The sequence below is a fragment of the Oreochromis niloticus genome, linkage group LG22, assembly GCF_001858045.2.
Source record: "Oreochromis niloticus isolate F11D_XX linkage group LG22, O_niloticus_UMD_NMBU, whole genome shotgun sequence".
Taxonomy (NCBI): Eukaryota; Metazoa; Chordata; class Actinopteri; order Cichliformes; family Cichlidae; genus Oreochromis; species Oreochromis niloticus.
This window is the reverse complement of record NC_031985.2, coordinates 35360561-35383013: the sequence shown is the minus strand read 5'-3', so window position 1 is coordinate 35383013 and position 22453 is coordinate 35360561. Positions and strand designations below refer to the sequence as shown.

Genomic DNA, 22453 nt, shown 5'->3' with positions numbered 1-22453 from the left:
GATGTTGTTGAGGTTGTTAGACTAGCCAGAAAAGTACAGCTGTGTATCATCAGCAATCAGCAAATGTCTAACACTAAGTAAATGACCCAGTAACATACATAAATAAAAGAACTGGTACAAGGATTGAGCTGCGTGTTTGTCCTGATCAGTTCTTTTCACAGCTAGCAGGATTGAAAGTTATAATAGTGTTTGGAGAAACATTCTAACTATTAGACAACAAAATCACTCTCTGTTGATTTTTTTGGTGTTTGTTGATGTTAATACTGTACCATATATAGTTTAGCCATCTTTCTGTTAGACATGTCTGCCTCTGTATCATCATCATCACCTCCCTCTGACAGCTGTGGCTTGTCTCCAAGAACCTGTCGATGTGATAACAAAAAAAGCAAAAAAAGAAGAAATGAAACAATTAATGCTTCCAGTAAATCCAAAAATAAACAATTCAACCAAAGCATAAATATAACAAACTATAAACAATCATAAAAGAAATAACAACAACAACACACAAAAAATGAATAAAACACAAATATCTGTCAGCATTAGGTATTTCAAATGTAAAGTCTACAGTTCAAACTTATATTCCTTGTTTGATTTCAAGTCCACTGCTAATGTACAGACACAAAAAAAGGACAAAACAAACAGACTGTGTCTTTCTCTAACAAAATAGGGGGCTAACTGTACTTCACACAAAAATAAAGAAATTAGAAGTGCAAATGTTTATTAGCTTTCGAAAAGGGTGGGACCAGTTATCCATAATTACGTCAGGGCGACAGGCCTGTAGTCATTTAGTCCTGTGATGATGAACTTTGTTACGGGTCCGAAATTGAGGACGAGAGTAAAACAATGATGGTCCAGAAGAGGTCGATCAAACAATTGATTTTTAATGAATACACGCAGCGTGGGGAGACGTACACTGGAAACCATCAGTTGTAAATCCCCGTCCAAAAATACACTTCAGATTGCTTTTATAACATCAGGGTATTATGACGCCCCCTCTTGCGTTTACAACCACATAATTTGCATCTTAAGAACATTATTTGCCTCTTTTACAGACAATGATCAATTTTAAGAGATAAATGCAGACACAGAAGTTCCCCTTTCTGGCATCCATCCAAATATGGTGATGATCTCAGGCCTTTGAGGTCCCCATGGACTTGTCCTCCTTCCGTCACCTGTTGCTAGGCAAACTCAAATGCAATAAGAAGCTGAATACATTCAGGCCTTTGCTCAGCTACTATTTTACTGTAGCAATATACTCAGCATATAAGCTTTTAAAATTATAGATTTAACTCAACGATTTAAAGTGGTTATAACTGCACCTGTAATAAACATGTTAATATTTATTATGATAACCCCTGTAATACAAATTATAACATAATGCCAGCAACTTCAATAAATGCTTGGATGAAATGATAATTAATGCAATGGTTATGTAAAATAATCCCTGTAATTCCACAACTTCTTTGGTGGAGCGTTTGAAGCAGGAGGGAGCACAGTTCCAGAGATCTGTTAATAATCCAGGTGAAGACTGGGGGCCAGTTGGTCGCACAGACTTTCAGGCACAAGAGGGACATGCCGTCAGGTCCTGGAGCCTTTCTGGTCTTTTGTCTGCAAGTTTAGACTCACGTCCTCCTCACAGATCTTTAGTGCAGGTAGGGAGTCAGAGGGCAGGGGGGTGAGACTGCAGGTAGTCTTTTTGTGTAGGTGTGAGGTGAGGGTGAGCAGATGGGATTTTTTGAGTGGTTGTCTTTAAAATCTGCAGTAGAAGGTGTTAAGGTGATCAGCAACCAGGGCCAGGGGAGGGTGATGTGCTGCAGGCCTCCCCAAACGGATTCTGGATCATTGGCTGAGAAGCTGTTTGTTTTCTTTAGCTTCTTATAGTAGTTCCTCTTTGCTACCCTGATCTCCTTGCTCAGCTTGTTGGGAAACAGCCCAGTGAGGTCCATGCACATGCGCTCAAATGGGACCTTCATTAATAGTAGTGGGTGTGAGGCACTGAATTGCTGAAGCTGGCGGACTTCAGTTTGCCATGGTCATTATGGAGCCAGATCTAAATAGTAAATATATTAGCATACAGCTGCTAGTTAGCCAATCAGTGGCGAGTCAACCCATTCCTCATTATCCTCATTATCCTCACATGTGCTAGTTTAAACCCTTGCACACTTTGTTTGCAGCGCGTTCCTGCTGTTTATTACTGTGAAGCAGCCTCTACCATGCAGGGATGAAGGGGCCATCACTAACTTCTCATGTTGTTTGCATTGTTGTATTACACTATTAATTAATTCTGTTAATGCAGTTACATAAGACTCCTATGTGCTTCTTGAACAGAAACTACACCATCACTCCACCTCATGGAATACACTTCTTTCCTGCACTCTATTTCCACGCACTTACATTATGGATGTGAAACCCTGTGTCCTGTTCAATAAATGAGTAAATGACAGCTACATCATTGGAAGTGGATTCAGTTCAATAAGTCATCTGCACAGATGCACAGAATAAATAATAATAATAAACTTTATTTATAAAGCACACTAAAAAACCAAGGGTATACCAAGGTGCTTGACAAAAAATAAAATAGGAAAAAGGAGATGGGAGGGAAAAGAGAAAGGACCTGGAACGTATCAATTATAGAGTCAGAACCTTATCATCTTGTCATTCATTGTTACGGAGGTCAAGTTCATCTTTCTTAAATTGATATCTCCATAACACGGCCTCTTCCTCCCCAGAGTCAGTACTGAACGACATCACATCACATCACATCACATCACCAGTGAGTGTAGCGCAGAGGGTATTGGCCGCCACCAGGGCCTCCCCAGAAAACAACAGGAGCAGTCACAGGGACCTCTTCTCCACAGGCCACCAGCATGCCTCTGCTGTAGCCTGAAAGACCTCCAGTAAGGCCTGGGGGTCGTCTTTCCTCTATCTGGTGGAGCATCGCCACCAGGGACGGGGGGAGTGGTAGTGTATATATACACACACTACCAGGTAGTGGTAGTGGTATATGCTACCAGTCCAAAGTTTGGACACAACTTCTCATTTAATGGTTTTTCTTTACATTCATGACTATTTACATTGTAGATTCTCCTCAAAACTATGAATGAACACATATGGAATTATGTAGTAAATAAAAAAAGTGTGAAATAATTCAAAGCATGTTTTATATTTTAGATTCTTCAAAGTAGCCCCCCTTTGCTTTGATTACTGCTTTGCACACTCTCGGCATTCTCTCAATGAGCTTCATGAGGTCGTCACCTGAAATGGTTTTCAACAGTCTTGAAGGAGTTCCCACAGAGGCTGTAGCACTTGTTGGTCCTTTTGCCTTCACTCTGTGGTCCATCTCATCCCAAACCATGTGATCACTCTCCTTCTTGGTCAAATAGCCCTTACACAGCCTGGAGGTTGTGTTTGGGGTCGTTGTCCTGTTGAAAAATCTGTTGGGATGGCATGTGGCTGCAGGATGCTGTGGTAGCCATGCTGGTTCAGTGTGCATTCAGTTTTGAATAAATCCCCAACAGTGTCACCACCAAAGCCCCCCACACCATCACACCTTCTCCTCATGCTTCACGATGGAAACCAGGCATGCAGAGACCATCAGTTCACAACTTCTGCGTTGCACAAAGACGCACTAGAACTCTGTGTGGCATCTATCTGGGCTCTAATCTGAGCTGCTGTTAACTTGTGATTTCTGAGGCTGGTGACTCAGATGAATGTATCCTCAGCAGCAGAGGGGACTCTTGGTCTTGCTTTCCTGGGGCGTCCTCATGTGAGACAGTTCCATCGTATTGTTTGATGGTTTTTGCGACTGCACTCGGGGACATACTCAAGGTTTTAGCAGTTTTCCAGACTGACTGACCTTCAGTTTTTAAAGCAATGATGGACTGTTGTTTCTCTTTACTGAGCTGATTGGTTCTTGCCATAATATGAATTCTAACAGTTGTCAAGCACGGCTGTCAGCTGTGTACCAACCTGACTGCTGCACAACATGACTGATGGTCCCAACCCCATTAAAAAGGCAAGAAACTCCACAAACCAACCCTGACAGGCACACCTGGGAGGTGAAACCCTTTCAGGTGACTACATCATGAAGGCCAAGAGTTTGCAGCGCTGTCAACAAAGTAGTCTTCAGTATGTATCTACAATGTCCAAAGCAGTAAAAATAAAGAAAAACCATTGAATGAGAAGGTGTGTCCAAACTTTTGACTGGTAGTGTATATGTTTAGAACAGGAAACCCAAATGTAAAATAACATAATACCCATAAAATAGGACTTACATCTGTTAACTTTGATGGTTCACTTCCTTCTTCTACGACTATCACTTCTGCACGAGCATTCCTCTCGTTGTCTCGGATACCCCTGGCCACTTGTGTTGCCTTCAGTCGCTCATACTTGTTACACTTGGATCCACACCACTGGTAGATCTTCTGCTGACACAAAAACAGTTAGACAAGGCAATATAAACTTGGCTTTGGGCCCTATTTAATTTAGACTCTCCCTGCAGATATACATAGTGTCCACATATACTACACTGCCAAAAATATTTGCTTGTCTGCCTTCACACGCATATGAACTTGAGTAACATCCCATTCTTTATCTTTAAAGTTTAATATAGGCTTTCCACAGGTTTTAAGAGTGTTTTTATAGGAATTTTGACCATTCTTCCCTGCTCTAGAGTCCAGTGGCAGCATGCTTGGTAGCATGCTTTACATCACTGCATCCAAGGCTTTGCATTGGACTTTGTGATGTAAGGCTTGAATGTTGCTGACCCAGCTCTATGATTTTAGGTGGCCTTCCACTTTGTGGGTGAGTACACCACTAGTAGCTAACTTGGGAATATCTAGTAGTGAAGAAATTTCATGATGGGACTTGTTTCATAGGTGGCATCCTGTACCATAATAGAATGTCCTGAGCTCCTGAAATTGACCCCCCCCCCCCTTTTTTTTTTTTTTTTACAAAAAACACATTTTTTTATACTTAAAAGTAGAGAGGGTGCCTTTGTCCCAAATCCAGATTTGGGTGCCTGTTCTACAGAAGTAGGGCCTGGAAGCTGAAGGCTCTGGCTCCCATTCTGTTTTTAGATACACTAGGAATTACAAGTAAACCAGCAGTGTTAGAACAAAGTGCTCTGATGGGGTGATAGTACTTTTAGGTAGAATGAGTGACAATGAAATACTTTTGCTGTATAGTAAATGGTAAATGGCCTGTATTTGTATAGCACTTTACTTAGTCCCTAAGGACCCCAAAGCGCTTTACACATCCAGTCATCCACACACACATTCACACACAGGTGATGGCAAGCTACATTGTAGTGACAGCCACCCTGGGGCGCATTGACAGAGGCGAGGCTGCCGGACACTGGCGCCACCGGGCCCTCTGACCACCACCAGTAGGCAATGGGTGAAGTGTCTTGCCCAGGGACACAATGACCGAGACTGTCGAAGCCGGGGCTCGAACCGGCAACCTTCCGATTACAAGGCGAACTCCAACTCTTGAGCCACGATCACTCAAGAGTTGCGATCGTGGCAACAGTTTGACCTTACATCTCCGAGGTCAATGATGAAGCAGTCTCCACTGTTGAAGCTGGACCAACTGAAGGGGACTTGGGTGGCTCTGACAACACGCCGACCCTTGACATGTAGAAGTCTCTGTGCTGCAAGGTCATTGGTGACCACATGGTTGAAACCTGAGGCCACACCTCCTGTCTGTGGAAAGAGAACATATTATGCTGTCAGCCTTCTTCCTATTCTGTCCACATTACACTGTCACTTCTCTTTTTTACTCGCTCTTGGTCTTTCTTTCCAGTCACTGTTCCCAAATATAATGCAGCAGGGTTTGCAGAGTACAATGGTATGGTACATAGTCAATGTAAAAAAATATCTGGCTTTTCTGGAAGAGAAAAATCAAGTGGTCTGTAAAGTCATATTTTTGAGCCGACAGTAACAATAAACTTTTGCAAAAGACAACTACTGACAATTTCTAAATGGTATGCATGGTATAAGTTGTATACTACTTTTGTCATCTAAGGCAAGGCGTACGTGGGGGTTGAAGTGTCCTTTGTTCTTTAAATGCACTCAAAGCACAAATGACATTCTTTTGAGGATGCCACATCTTGGACTTAGAAAACAGATGGTTTAAAATGTCTGTGAAGGTTCTCAGTCATCCAGGTCATCGTAGTCAAAGGAGCTTGCAAAGAAAAGTGTCTGGACTTCTTTGAGTTGCTTGAAGACGTTTCACCTCTCATCCGAGAAGCTTCTTCAGTTCTAAGGTCAAATGGCCGAGAGTCCCAGATTTAAACCCAGTGGGAGTATCCCCCCAAAGAGGGACAAAAGGACCCCCTGATGATCCTCTAATCACCTGAACCAAGGTGTGAAAGCGGGTGTGGTACCTAATCAGCCAGGGTTTTGGGTGAGCTCATTGTGAAACCTGGCCCCACCTTGTCATGCGAATTCCTGAGGTCAGATGGCCCAGGATGTGAGCGGGCGTTAAGGCGTCTGGGGAGGGAACTCAAAACTGGCAGACAGTTGGTGTCGTAAACCACCGCCTCTGTTCAAAGATGGTCGCTCACAGTGGACATAGATGGCCTCTTTCACTCCTCTTTCAAACCATCTGTCCTCTCTGTCCAAAATGTGAACATTGGCATCCTCGAAAGAGTGACCTTTATCCTTAAGATGCAGATGAACTGCTGAGTCTTGTCCTGTGGAGGTGGCTCTCTATCTCTGTTTTCTCCAAGCACGACATCCCAGTGTACTTCAGACCCAGCAACACACTCAGACAAAAACTGGTTCACCCGAAAGACAAAACTCCTAAACACAGACTTAACAGCGTGGTGTATGCTGTACAATGCAGTGAGGAATGCCTAGACCTCTACATTGGAGAGACCAAACAGCCACTTCACAAGCGCATGGCACAACATAGAAGAGCCACCTCCACAGGACAAGACTCATGTGATGCCTCACATGATCAACAGGTCATTGACAACGACTGTCAGAACCACTAAAGTTATACTATTATATTTTTAATTCTGTTTGAGAATATAGACTATATTTGTTTTTCTACTATGGACACAGCAGAGAAAAGTCTTCCTGCAAGATGATTGTTTAAATAACCATATGTTCCTCCATGAACTGAATGCAATGATGAAGTTGGCACTTGTGGTTCGGGAGCTTTAGACATCTAGAATTGTAATTAAAAGATCAGTATGGAAAAATATTTTATTTAACTTTCATGTTACAGCAGTACATCATGTTCAGCAGAGCTCATGAATGAACATACTTTGTAAGTGAGCCCTCCTTTGAAGTAGCTGGTGAAGGCAGTTGACTCAACCCCCTGTAGTTCTCGGTACTGGACTGGCTTTCCACCCAAGTAATCATCCAGCTGCACAGTAAAGATGGCTGCAGCAGTGCTCTCATCCTGGGTGCACTCTTTTCCTGTCAATAATAAATAAGGACAGTGAGAAAGTAGTTAAGCAATCCAACTGTATGTTGAAGTAAACTGCCAAATGTCATAAGGTATTTTTCTTGATGGACCAGAGCCTCCATCTGGTCCATCTGGTCCATCTGGTCCATCTGGTTCATCAGGCATTGAGTGACTCAAAAAGTTTATTTCTGGAGTGGATGGTGTCAACAGTGATCTCTTGTGCCTGCCCCAGGGCCACGGAAACATTTAGTTTTTGAAAGAGAAAGCACATTGCTGCCAATCACCTTGTCAGCAGAGCAGATGATGTGCTGTATTCTGCCATTGTCTCTGGCAGTGGCAGCAGCTAGATTGTTATGGAGGAGGTGAGCATGGCTTCAGTAATGAAGAAGCAGAAGTGCACCATCACTGACAGGTTGAATTTCTTAAGCAGCTACAAGAAAATTCAATTCAATTCAATTCAATTTTATTTATATAGCGCCAAATCACAACAAAAGTTGCCTCAAGGCGCTTTATATTGTACAATAGATCGCACAATAATAAATACAGAGAAAACCCCAACAATCATATCATATGACCCCCTATGAACAAGCACTTTGGCGACAGTGGGAAGGAAAAACTCCCTTTTAACAGGAAGAAACCTCCGGCAGAACCAGGCTCAGGGAGGGGCGGCCATCTGCTGCGACCGGTTGGGGTGAAGAAGGAAAACAGGATGAAAGACATGCTGTGGAAGAGAGACAGAAATTAATAACAGATATGATTCGATGCAGAGAGGTCTATTAACACATAGTGAGTGGCTGGAAAGGAAAAACTCAATGCATCATGGGAATCCCCGGCAGCCTACGTCTATTGCAGCATAACTAAGGGAGGATTCAGGGTCACCTGGTCCAGCCCTAACTATATGCTTTAGCAAAAAGGAAAGTTTGAAGCCTAATCTTGAAAGTAGAGATAGTGTCTGTCTCCCGAATCCAAACTGGAAGCTGGTTCCACAGAAGAGGGGCCTGAAAACTGAAGGCTCTGCCTCCCATTCTACTTTTAAATACTCTAGGAACAACAAGTAGGCCTGCAGTGTGAGAGCGAAGTGCTCTAATAGGGTGATATGGTACTACAAGGTCATTAAGATAAGATGGGGCCTGATTATTTAAGACTTTGTATGTGAGGAGCAGGATTTTGAATTCAATTCTGGATTTAACAGGAAGCCAATGAAGGGAAGCCAGTACAGGAGAAATCTGCTCTCTCTTTCTAGTCCCTGTCAGGACTCTTGCTGCAGCATTTTGGATTAGCTGAAGACTTTTCAGCGAGTTTTTAGGACATCCTGATAATAAAGAATTACAGTAGTCCAGCCTGGAAGTAATAAATGCATGAACTAGTTTTTCAGCGTCACTCTGAGACAGGATATTTCTAACTTTAGAGATGTTGCACAAATGGAAGAAAGCAGTCTTACATATTTGTTTAATATGTGCATTGAAGGACATGTCCTGGTCAAAAATGACTCCAAGGTTCCTCACAGTGTTACTGGAGGCCAAGGTAATGCCATCCAGAGTAAGAATCTGGTTAGATACCATATTTCTAAGATTTTCAGGGCCGAGTACAATAACCTCAGTTTTATCTGAATTAAGAAGCAGAAAGTTAGCGGCCATCCAGGTCTTTATGTCTTTAAGACATTCCTGCAGTTTAACTAATTGGTGTGTGTTACCTGGCTTCATGGACAGATAGAAAATGTCCTTTAATCTGCTGTTTTGATGAGGGAGCTGGTATTAGCCTTCCACTGCAGATCCTGGGAAGATCCCCAGGAACCTACGCCAGGATCCTGTTTGTGGACTTCAGCTCTGCCTTCAACACCATCCTTCCAGACCATCTCCAAGGCAAGCTTTCCCAGATGAATGTGCCTGATCCCATCTGCCGGTGGATCACTGACTTCATGACGGACAGGAAGCAGCATGTGAGGCTGGGAAACAATGTCTCGGACTCCCGGACCATCAGCACCGGCTCCCCTCAGGGCTGTGTTCTTTTTCCTCTGCTCTTCTCCCTGTACACTAACTGCTGCACCTCCACCCACCAGTCTGTCAAGCTAATCAAGTGAACAGATGACATCACCGTTACTGGACTCCTCTCGGACGGGGATGAGACTGCCTACAGGAGGGAGGTTGAATGTCTGGTGTCCTGGTGCAGCCACAACAACCTGGTGCTGAATGCCCAGAAGACAGTGGAGATTATTGTGGACTTGAGGAAGCACACAGCCCCACTCCCCCCCATCATCCTGACTGACACCCCCATCACCTTTGTGGACTCATTCTGCTTCCTGGGTACCACCATCACCCAGGACCTGAAGTGGGAGCCCACCATCACCTCCGTCATAAAGAAAGCCCAGCAGAGGATGTACTTCCTGAGGCAGCTGAAGAAATTCAACCTGCCAACACGGACGATGATGCAATTCTACACTGCAATCATCGAGTCCATCCTCACCTCCTCCATCACCGTGTGGTACGCTGGAGCCACTATCAGGGACAAGCAGAGACTGCAGCGTGTTATGCGCTCTGCTGAGAAGGTGATTGGCTGCAGACTCCCATCTCTGCAGGACCTGTACACCTCCAGGACACTGGGGCGTGCAGCTCGGATCACAGCTGACCCTACTCGCCCTGGACACAGTCTGTTTGACCTGCTCCCCTCAGGCAAGAGGTTCTGGTCCATTCGCACCAGAACCTCTCATCATAAGAACAGTTTCTTCCCCTCTGCTGTTGGACTCATGAACAATAACCATATGACTGTTCCCACCACTAACACATGACCCTACACTGTGTTCACTGCATCATTCCATGTTTGGCACTGATCACCACCTGCACTCATGTATATATCTATCTACTTAGCACTTTTAATTCTTATTTTTATGTCTATTTAAGCGTTATATGACAGTATGTTTGCACTAAGTACCGCAGCAATTTCCTAATGTTGTAAACCTGCTCAACATTTGGCAATAAAACCCTTTCTGATTCTGATTCTGAAGATGATGGTTCCCAGGAAGTGGAAAGACTTCACAGTGACCACAGGTGAGTCGAGCAGACTGATGGTGGCCTGGTTTCATTCTGAAATTCACGGTCATCTCCACTGTTCTGTCAGCATAGATCTCTACATTGTTACTGAATCATGGCTACCAGAAGGGCCTGATATGCATCACCATTATGGTGAAATGAAAACAGTTGAAACCTTTCCTACATGGTGATACAACTCTTGACAGTTAACTGAAAAATGCATTGTTGCTTGTTAAAAACTTGTGAACCTAAATGCCTGGCAATGTGGTGCAACCAGGGACATCCTGAAATTTATCCTAAGTGTTCCAGATCTAAATTCTTGAGAACCTGTTAAACTGAATTGGCTTCAAAAGCACAAGAGAAATGAGCTTCCTCTGACATCATCTGTTCCTGTTGGCTCTGTTCACATTCCAGAGACAAGGAAACTGATTCACACTTCTGAACTGTGGCACGAGTGAACCACAATTTCTGTTTCTGTAACACTCAGAGGATTGTGGACAACTGACTTTGTGTTTTACGCACTATAATTTAACTTTTTTGCATTTTGTTGTAAGTGTAATATACAATGTCTTACTGTATATCCTATAGAAAGTGAAAGGATTAAGTCTAAATGAAAGTCAGTTGAGATAAACTGAGCTACTATAACTGTGCTGACTCTTTGGCATTTAAGAATTTAAACAACTAAACGAACCCTAGTTAACTTTCATTGTAACTTATAATTAAGTCAAATAAAACTTATACCAAAGTTTGAACTGGACAGTTAGTGAAATGTTTTTCCTCCACCTTTTATTATAATTTTTTAATGTTATTTATTTTACTTTTGGATTCTGGAGGTACAATTGATGTGCTCTAAAACTTGTATTTATATTTCTATATCTTTGGCTTCTGGTAAACACATTGACAGCTCCAAATTCACCTTGGACTGTGGTTTGTAATTTTAGTGGTACTATGCAAATTGCAAAATGCATTCAGAGTGAGCCTACATTTCCTTTGGCCTCTTAAAAGCCCAACCTGCATTTCAGAGATGCATGGATGAGATGATAGACTACCTATGTGATTAATCTTTGAAATCTTTCAAAGATTTTGTGAAAGTATTGAACTGAAATCCACTAAGTGTTAATCATTCAAGAAGAGGATAGCTGTTTGGAGGCTTGTCTCAGCTGCTGGAGTGTAGTTACCAAAGACAGAGAAACCATCTAAACTTTGAGGCCAAAAGGGATCCAGTGGGAACTAACTTCTAAAATTTCCAGACAGAGGACTCAGGAAAACAAGCAGTCCTTGACTCTCAGATAATTCGTCTCTGTTAGCCAGCTCTTGACCTTTAACCACCAAAGATGAATTATTGCCCATGTATAACAGACAAAGTCTGACATATTGAGACAAACCTTGCATTTCAATAAATCTTGAACTGAACTGGAGACACAGCAGCTGAAAAGTCACAGTATCACAAGAGTGTGATCTAGGATTTTTGATATTGTTATTTGATATTGATATTGCCAGACCAGCTGCTGGCACAGATGGTGGTGGAGCTCACGGTGATGCACAGGGAGTCGGTGGTGGTGCATTGTGCACAGCTAAAGAAGCTGCAGGCCCAGACCAAGTGCCAGATGCAATTGCTAGAGCAGTTTCAGAGGAGACTCTGCTGGCTTCGGTAATTGGAGGATTGGAACATAGAAGATTTTCCACTAACAGTCTTGTGACGACACTCTAAGATCAGCTTTTGTGATTGATGGTCACATGATGCACCCTGACTTATCACTGACATTTCCATTTGTGATAGTTAGGAACAGAATATATCTAGTGAGCTGTGACAACTGAACACAGGTCGAACACACTCAGTTGTTACTGAAATTATTTTCCAGACGGCTCATTACACCCCAATGTTGGCTTCTCCACCGTTTGACTCAGTAAAAGAGGCTCTCTGTGGGGAACCCGTGCTCCACACGCCTAATTTTTCTTTCCTTTTATTCTGCAGATGGACGGATGAACAGATCACTGGGGGCCGTTTTGTCCCAGCAGGTAAGGGGGGGTCGACTGCTCTGTTGTGTACATTAGCCGGAAACCGTCTGAGAGAGGTTTGCGCCTGTCTGTTCAGACCATGCATAATGGCTCCATTGAAAGATGCCAATGCCTAGATCACCCAGAGGCATCTTGCCCTCCAGCCATTTAAGTTCAAGGTGGTCCATAGGCCAGGGGGACACGGTGGTGTTTTGCCTGATTTCCTCTCCTGCTCACAGAGAGGGGAGATGGACAATCCCCCAAACTATGTAATGAACAACATAACACTGCATGCTATCTGCCCCTGGTGGGTTAGGGAGACTTCATGTTGACATTATCGTAAAGTTTTGAATAATGCTGACATTCTCTCCAGACTGGTGCTGATATGATTTTTTCTGGCTTCTCCCTAATCATTTTTGCCCGGATAGAAAAGAAACATCCCAGACAAAGCTGAGACAGCATAGCTGAGTCAATATAAGAAGGAAATGTCAACAAAGAGTGAACTGTCAGAATAAGACAAGCATGACAAGTTGCTGGTTAAAGCTGCACACTCCCAATACAAACTTTGTCAAAGAGAAAAGCTACTGGAGTTTTTTTGGGTCTAAGTCAAAAGAATAATGCTGTTAGCCCAGTGCTAGAAAATAAGATGGAACCATTAGAGGAAGAACTGCTTGTAGAGTGTAAACAGTCAGAAGTCTTACCACAATAGTGGTAAGACTTGCTTCTAGAAAAACTTATGTTAAGCTAGGCTAACAAAGTCAGTAAAATACAAACATCCACCCAGCAGCAGCTTGAATACTCACTGTTGGCGCACTGTATCTAATCTATTTAATGTACAATTAGAATTCTTAAGCATTGTGATTATTGTGCAAGAACAATTTATTGAAAAATAGCAGTCTGTTCTGCTTTTTGGTTTGGCCTTTACATAACAGACAAAAAGGGGTGACTGTAGCTAAAGAGGTAGAGCAGGACATCTACTGATTGGAAGGCTGGTGGTTCGATCCCTGGCTGCCCCAGTCTTGTCATGCTAAGTATCCTTGGGCAATATATTAACCCAAGTTGCTCTCTGACGCATCCATTGGAGTGTGAAAGTTAGATGCAAAGCACTTAAGTAGAAAAAGCACAGCAAAGCAATGAATGTGGGAAGTTATATAAAGTGATTTGAGTGCTCAGGGTAGAATAGAAAATTGCTATATGTCATTTACAGTTCACCTTGTTTGTTTTCTTTAAGTCACAAAAAAGAAGCCATCTAGATGCCATCTAGATATAACGACTTACTTTTGTTTAAATGTGACTTTTTAGGAAACAGTGAAAATTGGGTGAAGTGAACCCCTAAGTACAATTAAAGTGTTTCACTTGATTTTTATGTTTTATTCAATCAGAAAATCAAAGCACACAAATATCCCTCACATTTATAAACATCACAAGTATTACAAATATATATATACTCAAGCAGTCAATTTTTAATAGTTACGTGTTTACATGTTGCCAAACATACAAGTAGTTCATCTAAATATCAGCATAGAAAAAGGAAAATGTGTCCATACTATATAGTTTTATAGGTATATATCCATTGTTCTTAATGGACAAGCACCAGAAAGAATGTTGAGAGTAGAGTAGAGTCACTCAGTACACATTTGGTGTTTACTTTCAGCCACACTGAAAACAAACATTTTGAACTGTTGTTAAAATGGTTCCAATCAAAAACTGTAGTGTGGTGTGGGTTAGCTAGCTCAACATACGCTTTTGTGCGATGCCTACTTTTTGCAAAATTGTTGCAAGTGAAGTGTACAAAAGACACAAAAGGAGGCATGAAGAGATACCGCACAATAACTTAAACTAGAGTGCTAAGTGTTAAAGTGTGACAGGATGTGAACTCATGTAGTTTGTTACACCCATTACAGATTTCTTATATCTATGACATGCTGCTACTGATAACTTATGTGGTGCAGAATGACAAGCCAAAACCAAGAGTGTTTTAGGCTTTTTTTCTTCTCTGCTGCACACAGCTGCAAATAAATGAAAGCAGTAAGAGCAACGCCACAGCTCAATGTTAAAAAGATAATCAGCTGTTGTTAGTAAATGATTAATTTGGATATGATCATTGTGTGATTATCAGGGGGATCAGGTAAAGCCAGGTGTAAATAATCATGGTAATAATGGAGCATGTCAGCTTGAGAAAGGCTGAGGCTTATTCAGGTTTTAGAAACTGAGTATCTACGTCCTGTAACTCGAGCCCTTGCAAATATGGAGGCTTCTACTTCGCTGAATATGGCGCTTTTTAACGCTCGATCTCTGTCTAATAAATCATTATTGTTGAATGATTTTATATTATCTTAAAAACTAAAAAATAGCCCAGATGGTTATACCTTTATTACCCAGCCTCGGGTATCTGGTCGGGGGTGGTGGTCTCGCTGTGGCTTTCTAGGACCGCTTCTCCTGCCGCTCTGTGAAAATTGGACGTTTTCTTTCGTTTGAGCCGCAGCTGCTTAAAATTGGAAATAAGGATCCGTTTTACTGTGCTGTGTTGTATCGTCCACCTGGCTCAAATAGGTTATTTTTGTCAGAGTTCAGTGACTTCTTATCCTCTACCATGAAGCTGTTTAGGTTGCTCACAGTTGGGGACTTTAATATACACATTGATGATGACTCCGACCCTTTTGCCAGAGACTTTATCAATATTATGGACTCTTTTCATTTTGCTCAGCATGTGTCTGGTCCTACGTATAGCAAAGGTCACACACTGGACCTTGTTTTTACTTTGAGTTTAACTATTGATTTTATTTGCTCCGAGGGCATTTTTATTTCTGATCACCATGTTATTGTTTTTAACATGTCTTTTAATGAGCTTTCGTCCCCAGTTCAACGGATGGTTAGCTCTCATATCTTTTCGCATCATTTGCGGATGCTTTTAACCTACAGCTATCTCCTCATAATGGTGTTGAGTTCTCAACCAGTCTTTTTAATAATTATTGCCTCTCTATTTTAGATAAAATTTGTCCGGTTAAAACGAGGAGAGTTTCTGCCTGCAAATCTCTTCCTTGGCTAAATGACAGTATTCGTTGTCTAAAACGTGATTGTCGTAAAGCGGAGCGCAGGTGGAGGAAAACTCATCTAAATGTTCACCTCCTCTACCTAAAGGACCTTTTAATAATGCGATCAGAGATGCGAGGGCTGCCTATTTCTCACACTTGGTTACAAAGAGCAGAGGTAATCCTAAGGTGCTATTTAACACCATTAGTGACATTGTTACTCCTGCTCTACCCGCGGCCCCTATTTCATCTAATGAGGACTGTGACAATTTTCTTTCCTTTTTTGCTTGCAAAGATTAATAACATAAGAATGAATTTTTCACATTTAGCACCTGTTATGTCGATCTCCACCCCATCTCGGCCCATCATTTTAGATACTTTCTCTCCTGTTTCACTACCTGAGCTGGTAAAACTAGTGAATTCAGTGAAAGCATCCTCTTGTCCTCTTGACATTGTACCTGCATCATTATTCAAAAATGTCTTCCAGGCTATTGGTCCATCTGTGCTCACTCTAATCAACTCTTCACTGGCGGCTGGTATAGTTCCGGTTTATTTTAAAAATGCTGCTATTCTCCCACTTTAAAAAAACCTCAGCTACACCCCTCTCTTTGGAGCAACTACAGACCAATCTCCAAATTACCATTAATTGCTAAGCTTCTAGAAAAGGTTGTGGCTAAGCAACTTATAGCGGCTCTGGAAAAACAGTGTAAATGACCACGGCAGACCCGGTGACATTAACATGCTTTGCATCCTTTATTGACATACAGAGCTGCAGCTCTCCCGCTGCCAGCTCAACATAACCGACAACAACACAATCACAGGACCCAGTGCTATGCTTAAGTCGGCGGGGCATGATTGCGGATGCCGTGCAGGTGCGTCCGCCTTCCCTGCACAGCACCGCAGGCCCCGCCCCGCCACACATAGCATTTGCGATAAGTTTCAGTCCAGCTTTCAGGGTCTCAAATGACATTTTGATGAGTAATGATGCAGGAAAATGCTCTGTCCTACTTATGTTGGACCTCACATCGGCTTTTGACACTGTTAAACACCACATCCACCTTGAAAGGCTTAAACACTGGGTTGGTGTATCTGGAACTGCCTTAGAGTGGTTCTCCTCATATCTACATCACTGATCCTTTTCTGTGGTGGTCTCTGATTTTAGGTCATCCTCTACCTCCCTTACTTGTGGTGTCCCTCAGGGTTCAGTTTTGGGGCCTTTATTGTTTTTAATATACCTTCTCCCCCTCCAGCATAAAATGGGCCCTTTTGAGGACATTTCTTATCACTGTTATGCTGATGATATTCAGTTGTACATCTCTTTTAAGTCCCATGATTTATCTAAGCTTCAGCTTCTGAATGATTGCTTAGATTTGATCAAACGTTGGATGGCTGCAAATTTCCTCCAACTCAATGAGGGGAAAACTGAAGTCCTCGTATGCACTCCGGACAGATTTTTATCCCAGATAGTAAAAGCCCTTGGTCCTCTCTCAGTGTATGTTAAATCCTCTATCAGGAATTTAGGTGTCACTTTTGACTTGACTCTCACATTGGATGGTCATGTGAAATCTCTGGTTGGGTCTTGTTTTTATCATTTAAGAAATGTGGCTAAGTTAAGCCCTATTTTATCTCGCTCCGAACTGGAGATTGCTATACATGAATGAAAAAACAACTCAAAACTCACCTTTTTAAAACCGCTTTTTATTAACTTTTGCCTGTGTTATATAATTTCTGTTTTACCTTTTATTATTTGTTATCTTATGTGCAGCACTTTGCGACTCTGTCTAGAAAGGTGCTATATAAATAAAATTTTATTTATTATTTATTTATTATTTATGGCACACAGCATTAAAGTACATCAGTATATCATACACACACTTATTGTTAGCATGATGTGTAGTAATTGTATGGAGCAAGCGAGGACCGATTTTCTGACTAAACTTTCCTGAAGTGTGAAGTTGTGGTGACATGTTGCTGAAGAAAGCAAACTGGCACCTTAGTCATTTATCCACAGCAAATTAACAACAAACTTCACATTTTACTGTTACACTATTTTTTTTAACTATGCAAATGAAGCTTGATGGAGTTGGTCACTTTGCAGCACCTTCTCATTGTTTGTGATTTTACAACATTTCACTCACGAAGCTACTGAGTCACGTAGCCAATAAAGTGTCTTTGAAAAATGAAGCAGTGAAGTAACAACAAAAACTAACAACAAGCTTCTACTTGGTCCACTAGCTCACAGACCAGCATCATAAGTGAGTGCAATCCATGAAGTGGGTTGTGGATTACCAAGTTATGATGACAGATACTTTATATACTATGTAGTATTCCATGTGTATATTTAACACATAGCACTTTTGATGCATTAGTCCTGACAAAGTTTGACAGTGAAGTAAATTGCAGGAGGAGGAGGAGCAAAGCAGGGGTATGCCAAGGGATGGCCTATATGACAAACCTGACAAAGACAGCATTGTAGGCAGGTATTCTGATAGGACACTACAATATTTTTATAAAGTTTAAGCATTTAGACAGAGTGAAGTTTGTGTTATAGTGGAATGTGGATCATTCAGAAAGCTGTGAGGAAAATTATTTTCTCTGTAAATGCTTTTGCTATCTACATAGCTTGCTAATACAGCAACGCAGTTAGCTACTTAGATCACAAACTAGATGTAAGACAAGTTTGAATAAAAATTAAGAAGGGTTCTTTAACCTGTTGCACATGATAAGAAAACATAAAAGTTATTAAATTTAAAGATGTAAATGAAAAGAGACAAAATTATTGTTTATGTTGTGAATAAAAAAAAAAAAAATCTAAACAAAATCAGCTTGTAACAGCAAAACCAAAAAAAGGTAAATGTTAAAACTTATGTCTGACCTGTATATAAAGCAATTAGTGGCTATTCAAGAAATATTGTATGATATTGTATAATTTTGTGATTTCTCAAGGAATTATTGATGCTACGCTCAGTAACTCAAGTGAGGAAATCTTACAAATAGAGCAGAATCAACTTCAAGGTGTTATAAAGATAGTGTCACATCCTGGCGTTGGTAACTTTGTACATTTGTGGACTTTGTGCGCTGCTGACAGTGACACAGTAAACTTTGTTTGCACATGTAACAAAGAGAATAGGAGCTGTCAGCAGCCACTGTGTTCATGTGGAAAACTTGGAGGAGGATTCTTAGTCTGACTGATTGCATGCCAACAATTCGTACCTTTGTGAGCAGTCAGACTGGATAAACCTTAAAGCTTCCTGAAGTGATTAAATTACTTCTAGGTTCTAATACTGAAATGAAAATAAGAGCAGCAAACAAGCAATACTAAGATAAGAGATAGTCCATAACACTTTTGGGAAATGTCTTCTCAGTAATCAGTCTTTATTTCTCTCCTTAGAACTTCTAAGGAAGCTCTTGAGTGGTTCCTTGGAATTTAATTTGAGATTTATCTGTTACCCTGGAGGACCACTCTGAAATAGGACTTCTTCCAATGATAGGTAATTATGTCCAATTATAACTAATGTCCCTTATTCTGAGTGGAACAATAAAATGAAACGATGAATTAGGTCCAGAGCTTTAGTTACTTACCCAGCCAGTAGTGCAGATGGTAAAAAGAGCTCTCTTTCTTTTTGACAGTGTAGAGAATGACATAAGCATCCCCTGTGTAGAAGCTCCCATGTAAGTTGTCGGGCACAGGGACCAACTCCATATTCTCAATCCTCCAAATCTGCAGGCCAGCTTTCTTGCCTGCTTTGGTGAACTCCTCATGCTCGAGCATCATGTTAAGGTGTTGCTGAGAATCTGACTGAAGAGGTGAAGGGTGGATCGTTGAGAGCAGAAACACACTGCGGGCCTGTTCCTGGCTGCTGACTGACTGAGTGTGTAGCAGCAGTGTTTCAGTTTCTGCTTTTCTCCCCTCTTAATACACACAAAGTGGGCGTGTCCTGTCAACATACACCAGCATTCTCAAACATACATGCCTGAGAAAAGTGGCTCAGTTCCAAATCACATACAAACTCATCTGGTTTTCTGTAACCACAGAAAAACTGTTACACTTGTTAGTAGTAAAACTAAAATTGTGACCGAAAACTGGAAGTGTCTCCTTGCAGATTATTGTTTTTTTAAACAGCAGTCTTCTGGAGAAAAAGTTTGTGGAATGAAATGTGGAGAATGTGGGGAAAAATTAATAGGGGTAGTATCTTTAAAAAATAAGAGAAATACACACACATCCTAAACACAGTGCACCACAGAGCAGGTGCATTTCAAGCACACATGCTCTTCATCAGACTTTGGTTAATATCATTACAGCAATGATTACCCCATCTTCCTAAACAACCAAAAGCCATATGTTGCCATGTCATTTTTTGATTGGTCGACATGGTACACTTTTCCACCAATAAGAAAGGCGTGGTTTTTCTTGTTTTTTTGTTTTTGTTTTTTATCGAGCGCTGTCCTTAGAAAATGCAGTTTTTACCATTTCCTCCTACAGTAAACATGATGATAGCATTCAGGAAAAAAGTTGCATTTCTTTGATTTATCATAACTCTAGATCAACGTGGCTTATCAACACATTTTAAAAACTGGTCAGTTGTTTGAAGTCCTCACTTTTAACACAAGTTGAAATGGAGACTTCGTGTGGTTGATTCTTGTTGCTATGTCATGTTAAACTGGTCATGTGATTTGGAAGCCCTGGTGCATCCGTCGACCCGAGAGGGTTAAAGCAGGGTCATGCAGTGGGACCAGTGATTAACCATCAGCTGGCCCTCACAGACCTGTCCTCCATTGGTTGGGGCCATGAGGGCTGGAGGGTCAACGGCTGTTGACGTGGCCACTGTGCAACTCAGCACATAAATGTGTTGGAGCTGAGGGCTGTCCACCTTGTGCTCCAGCAGTATCTGCCAAGACTGAGAGGCTATTACATCATTGTCAGGACAGACAGCACCAGACTTGGACTTGGCCCTTCAGCATCCTCCCGTTGAGCCTCTTAGGGATGATGATTTGAAATGGCTTTCCCTCAAAACGGTTACATTGTAACCTTGGTTCTCAGAGTGAGACACTGAGATCTCTCCACCTTTAAGGCTGCTCGAAGACACATTGCTATCAAGTGATCAGTGACCTCACTCCAGCACAGCTGTTTTAGAGATAAGCTGTGGGGAGTGGCCGGGCAAGCTGGAGTGACTTAAAGAAGTACCGACACGCCCTGACTAAAGGGGTGGAGAAATAGTGTCTCTCCTCTACTTTTATGGATATCTGATTCCCCGAAGTCCAAAGTCTTTTGCAGCAGAGAAGGATGATCTGCTCTGAAGGTCTAGCTCTTCACCTTCTGCTGAAGAGCCAGACATGTGAATTTTGTTGTGTATCTGTCTCTTAATGTAGTGTTAGCTGTCCAAGAAACCCCAAGCTGTGCAGTGCAGGGAACAGCTGTGATTGGCAAATGCAGGCGGTGACTTAGTATTGATTTCCTTTTGCTTTTTGTTTTAATTGGCGGAGCAAGTATTTTAAATATTGCTTGATGATTCTCTTTTAATTGTGGAAAAATAAATTCATGTTCAAAGATTAAAATACTCTTAATTGTGCAGCTCTAGGGTACAACGTTTATACATGACAAAGTTCTTTAACCACTTCTGCTCCTCTTAAATTTAAGCCTTTCACGCAGAATTTCAAGCTTCAGTTCTGACCACACATCATGTTGTCATTTGAGGTCGGTCAGGGAGCTGGTCAGCTCTGTGAAGTTTGGGATGAACCTATGGTAGTAACCACCCGGCCCTTGTTGTACTGCTGATGTTAGTATGTTGATTCTTCCGTGACAACCTTCCCAGTGAGTAAAGTTTTTCCTTCCTCCCAGTTTAGTAAAGTAAATCCAACATCACACGTGGCTATCCCTGGCTACAGCCACCTGGTTGCTGTGTTGGCAAAGGACATCTTTAAAGCTGCCTTTAATCACCGCCAGTAGGCTGAACGCCACCGTCTGGTGTTCTCTTAACAATAGGAGCAGCAGGTGCATGGCACAGTCCCACGTCGCCCACTTATAGGCTTCTGCCGTGGTTTCAAACATGTCCAAAGATGACTAGGGATCATCCGTTTCATTTTATGCAGTGTGATCGTTGGAGCAATGGGAAGCAAGGGTGAAACACCAGGTCAGCTGCGGGATCAAACCAGGACAGTAAGTTTTCCAATATCTGTGTGCATGTGACACTTGGACTGAGCCTGCAGGGCTTCCAGTTGTTGCCGGTTAACTACTGCCTGTTCTTACTGTACCACCCACATTGGCCATGGGTCAGACACATAAGTGTTGGAAAAGGTTGGGTGTCAACATAGCACAATGGGTCACAAGAATATCCCAAGATACACATGCTCTCACACCGTATACTGGCTTGCATGTTTCTTTTATTATTACTCACTGTATGTTGTAACTTTGCCATTGTTGCCCAGTGTAGTACCAGCGGCATTCCCAGCTGCTCACTGTACTGCTTCCTCCTGGTCCCAGGATTAGGAATTGCATACCAGCTGCACTAACTAGCCTTTCCTGGTACAAAAAGAGACTATTACTTGTCAATGATCAAAAGAGGTACACATTTGGTAGTGATTAGTTCAATTCATTTCAGTTTTATTTATATAGCGCCAACAGTCGCCTCAAGGCGCTTTATATTGTAAAGTAGACTCTACAATAGTACACACAGAGAAAAACCCAACAATCATATGACCCACTATGAACAAGCACTTTGGCGACAGTGGGAAGGAAAAACTCCCTTTTAACAGGAAGAAACCTCCGGCAGAACCAGGCTCAGGGAGGGGCGGAGCCATCTGCTGCGACCGGTTGGGGTGAGAGAAGGAAGACAGGATAAAGACATGCTGTGGAAGAGAGACAGAGATTAATAACAGATATGATTCAATGCAGAGAGGTCTATTAACACATAGTGAGTGAAGAAGAAACACCTAGTCCATCATGGGAATCCCCGGCAGCCTACGTCTATTGCAGCATAACTA

At 41.9% G+C, this 22453-nt stretch overlaps 1 protein-coding gene across 2 annotated transcripts in view; it reads right to left on the bottom strand.

Annotated features, from left to right (window-relative positions):
- scin (scinderin) overlaps positions 1-19353 on the bottom strand; it is a 38722-nt gene extending 19369 nt beyond the window's left edge. For both annotated transcript variants that reach the window (XM_003455239.5, XM_019350667.2), the window contains exons 1-5: positions 19055-19353; positions 7273-7427; positions 5541-5702; positions 4275-4424; positions 270-362 (exon numbers count right to left, since the gene is read on the bottom strand). In XM_003455239.5, coding sequence (XP_003455287.1) covers positions 270-362; positions 4275-4424; positions 5541-5702; positions 7273-7427; positions 19055-19247 — 753 coding nt within the window. In that variant the 5' untranslated portion in view covers positions 19248-19353. The remainder of the gene's footprint in view (positions 1-269; positions 363-4274; positions 4425-5540; positions 5703-7272; positions 7428-19054) is intronic.
- Positions 19354-22453: the final 3100 nt, after the last annotated feature.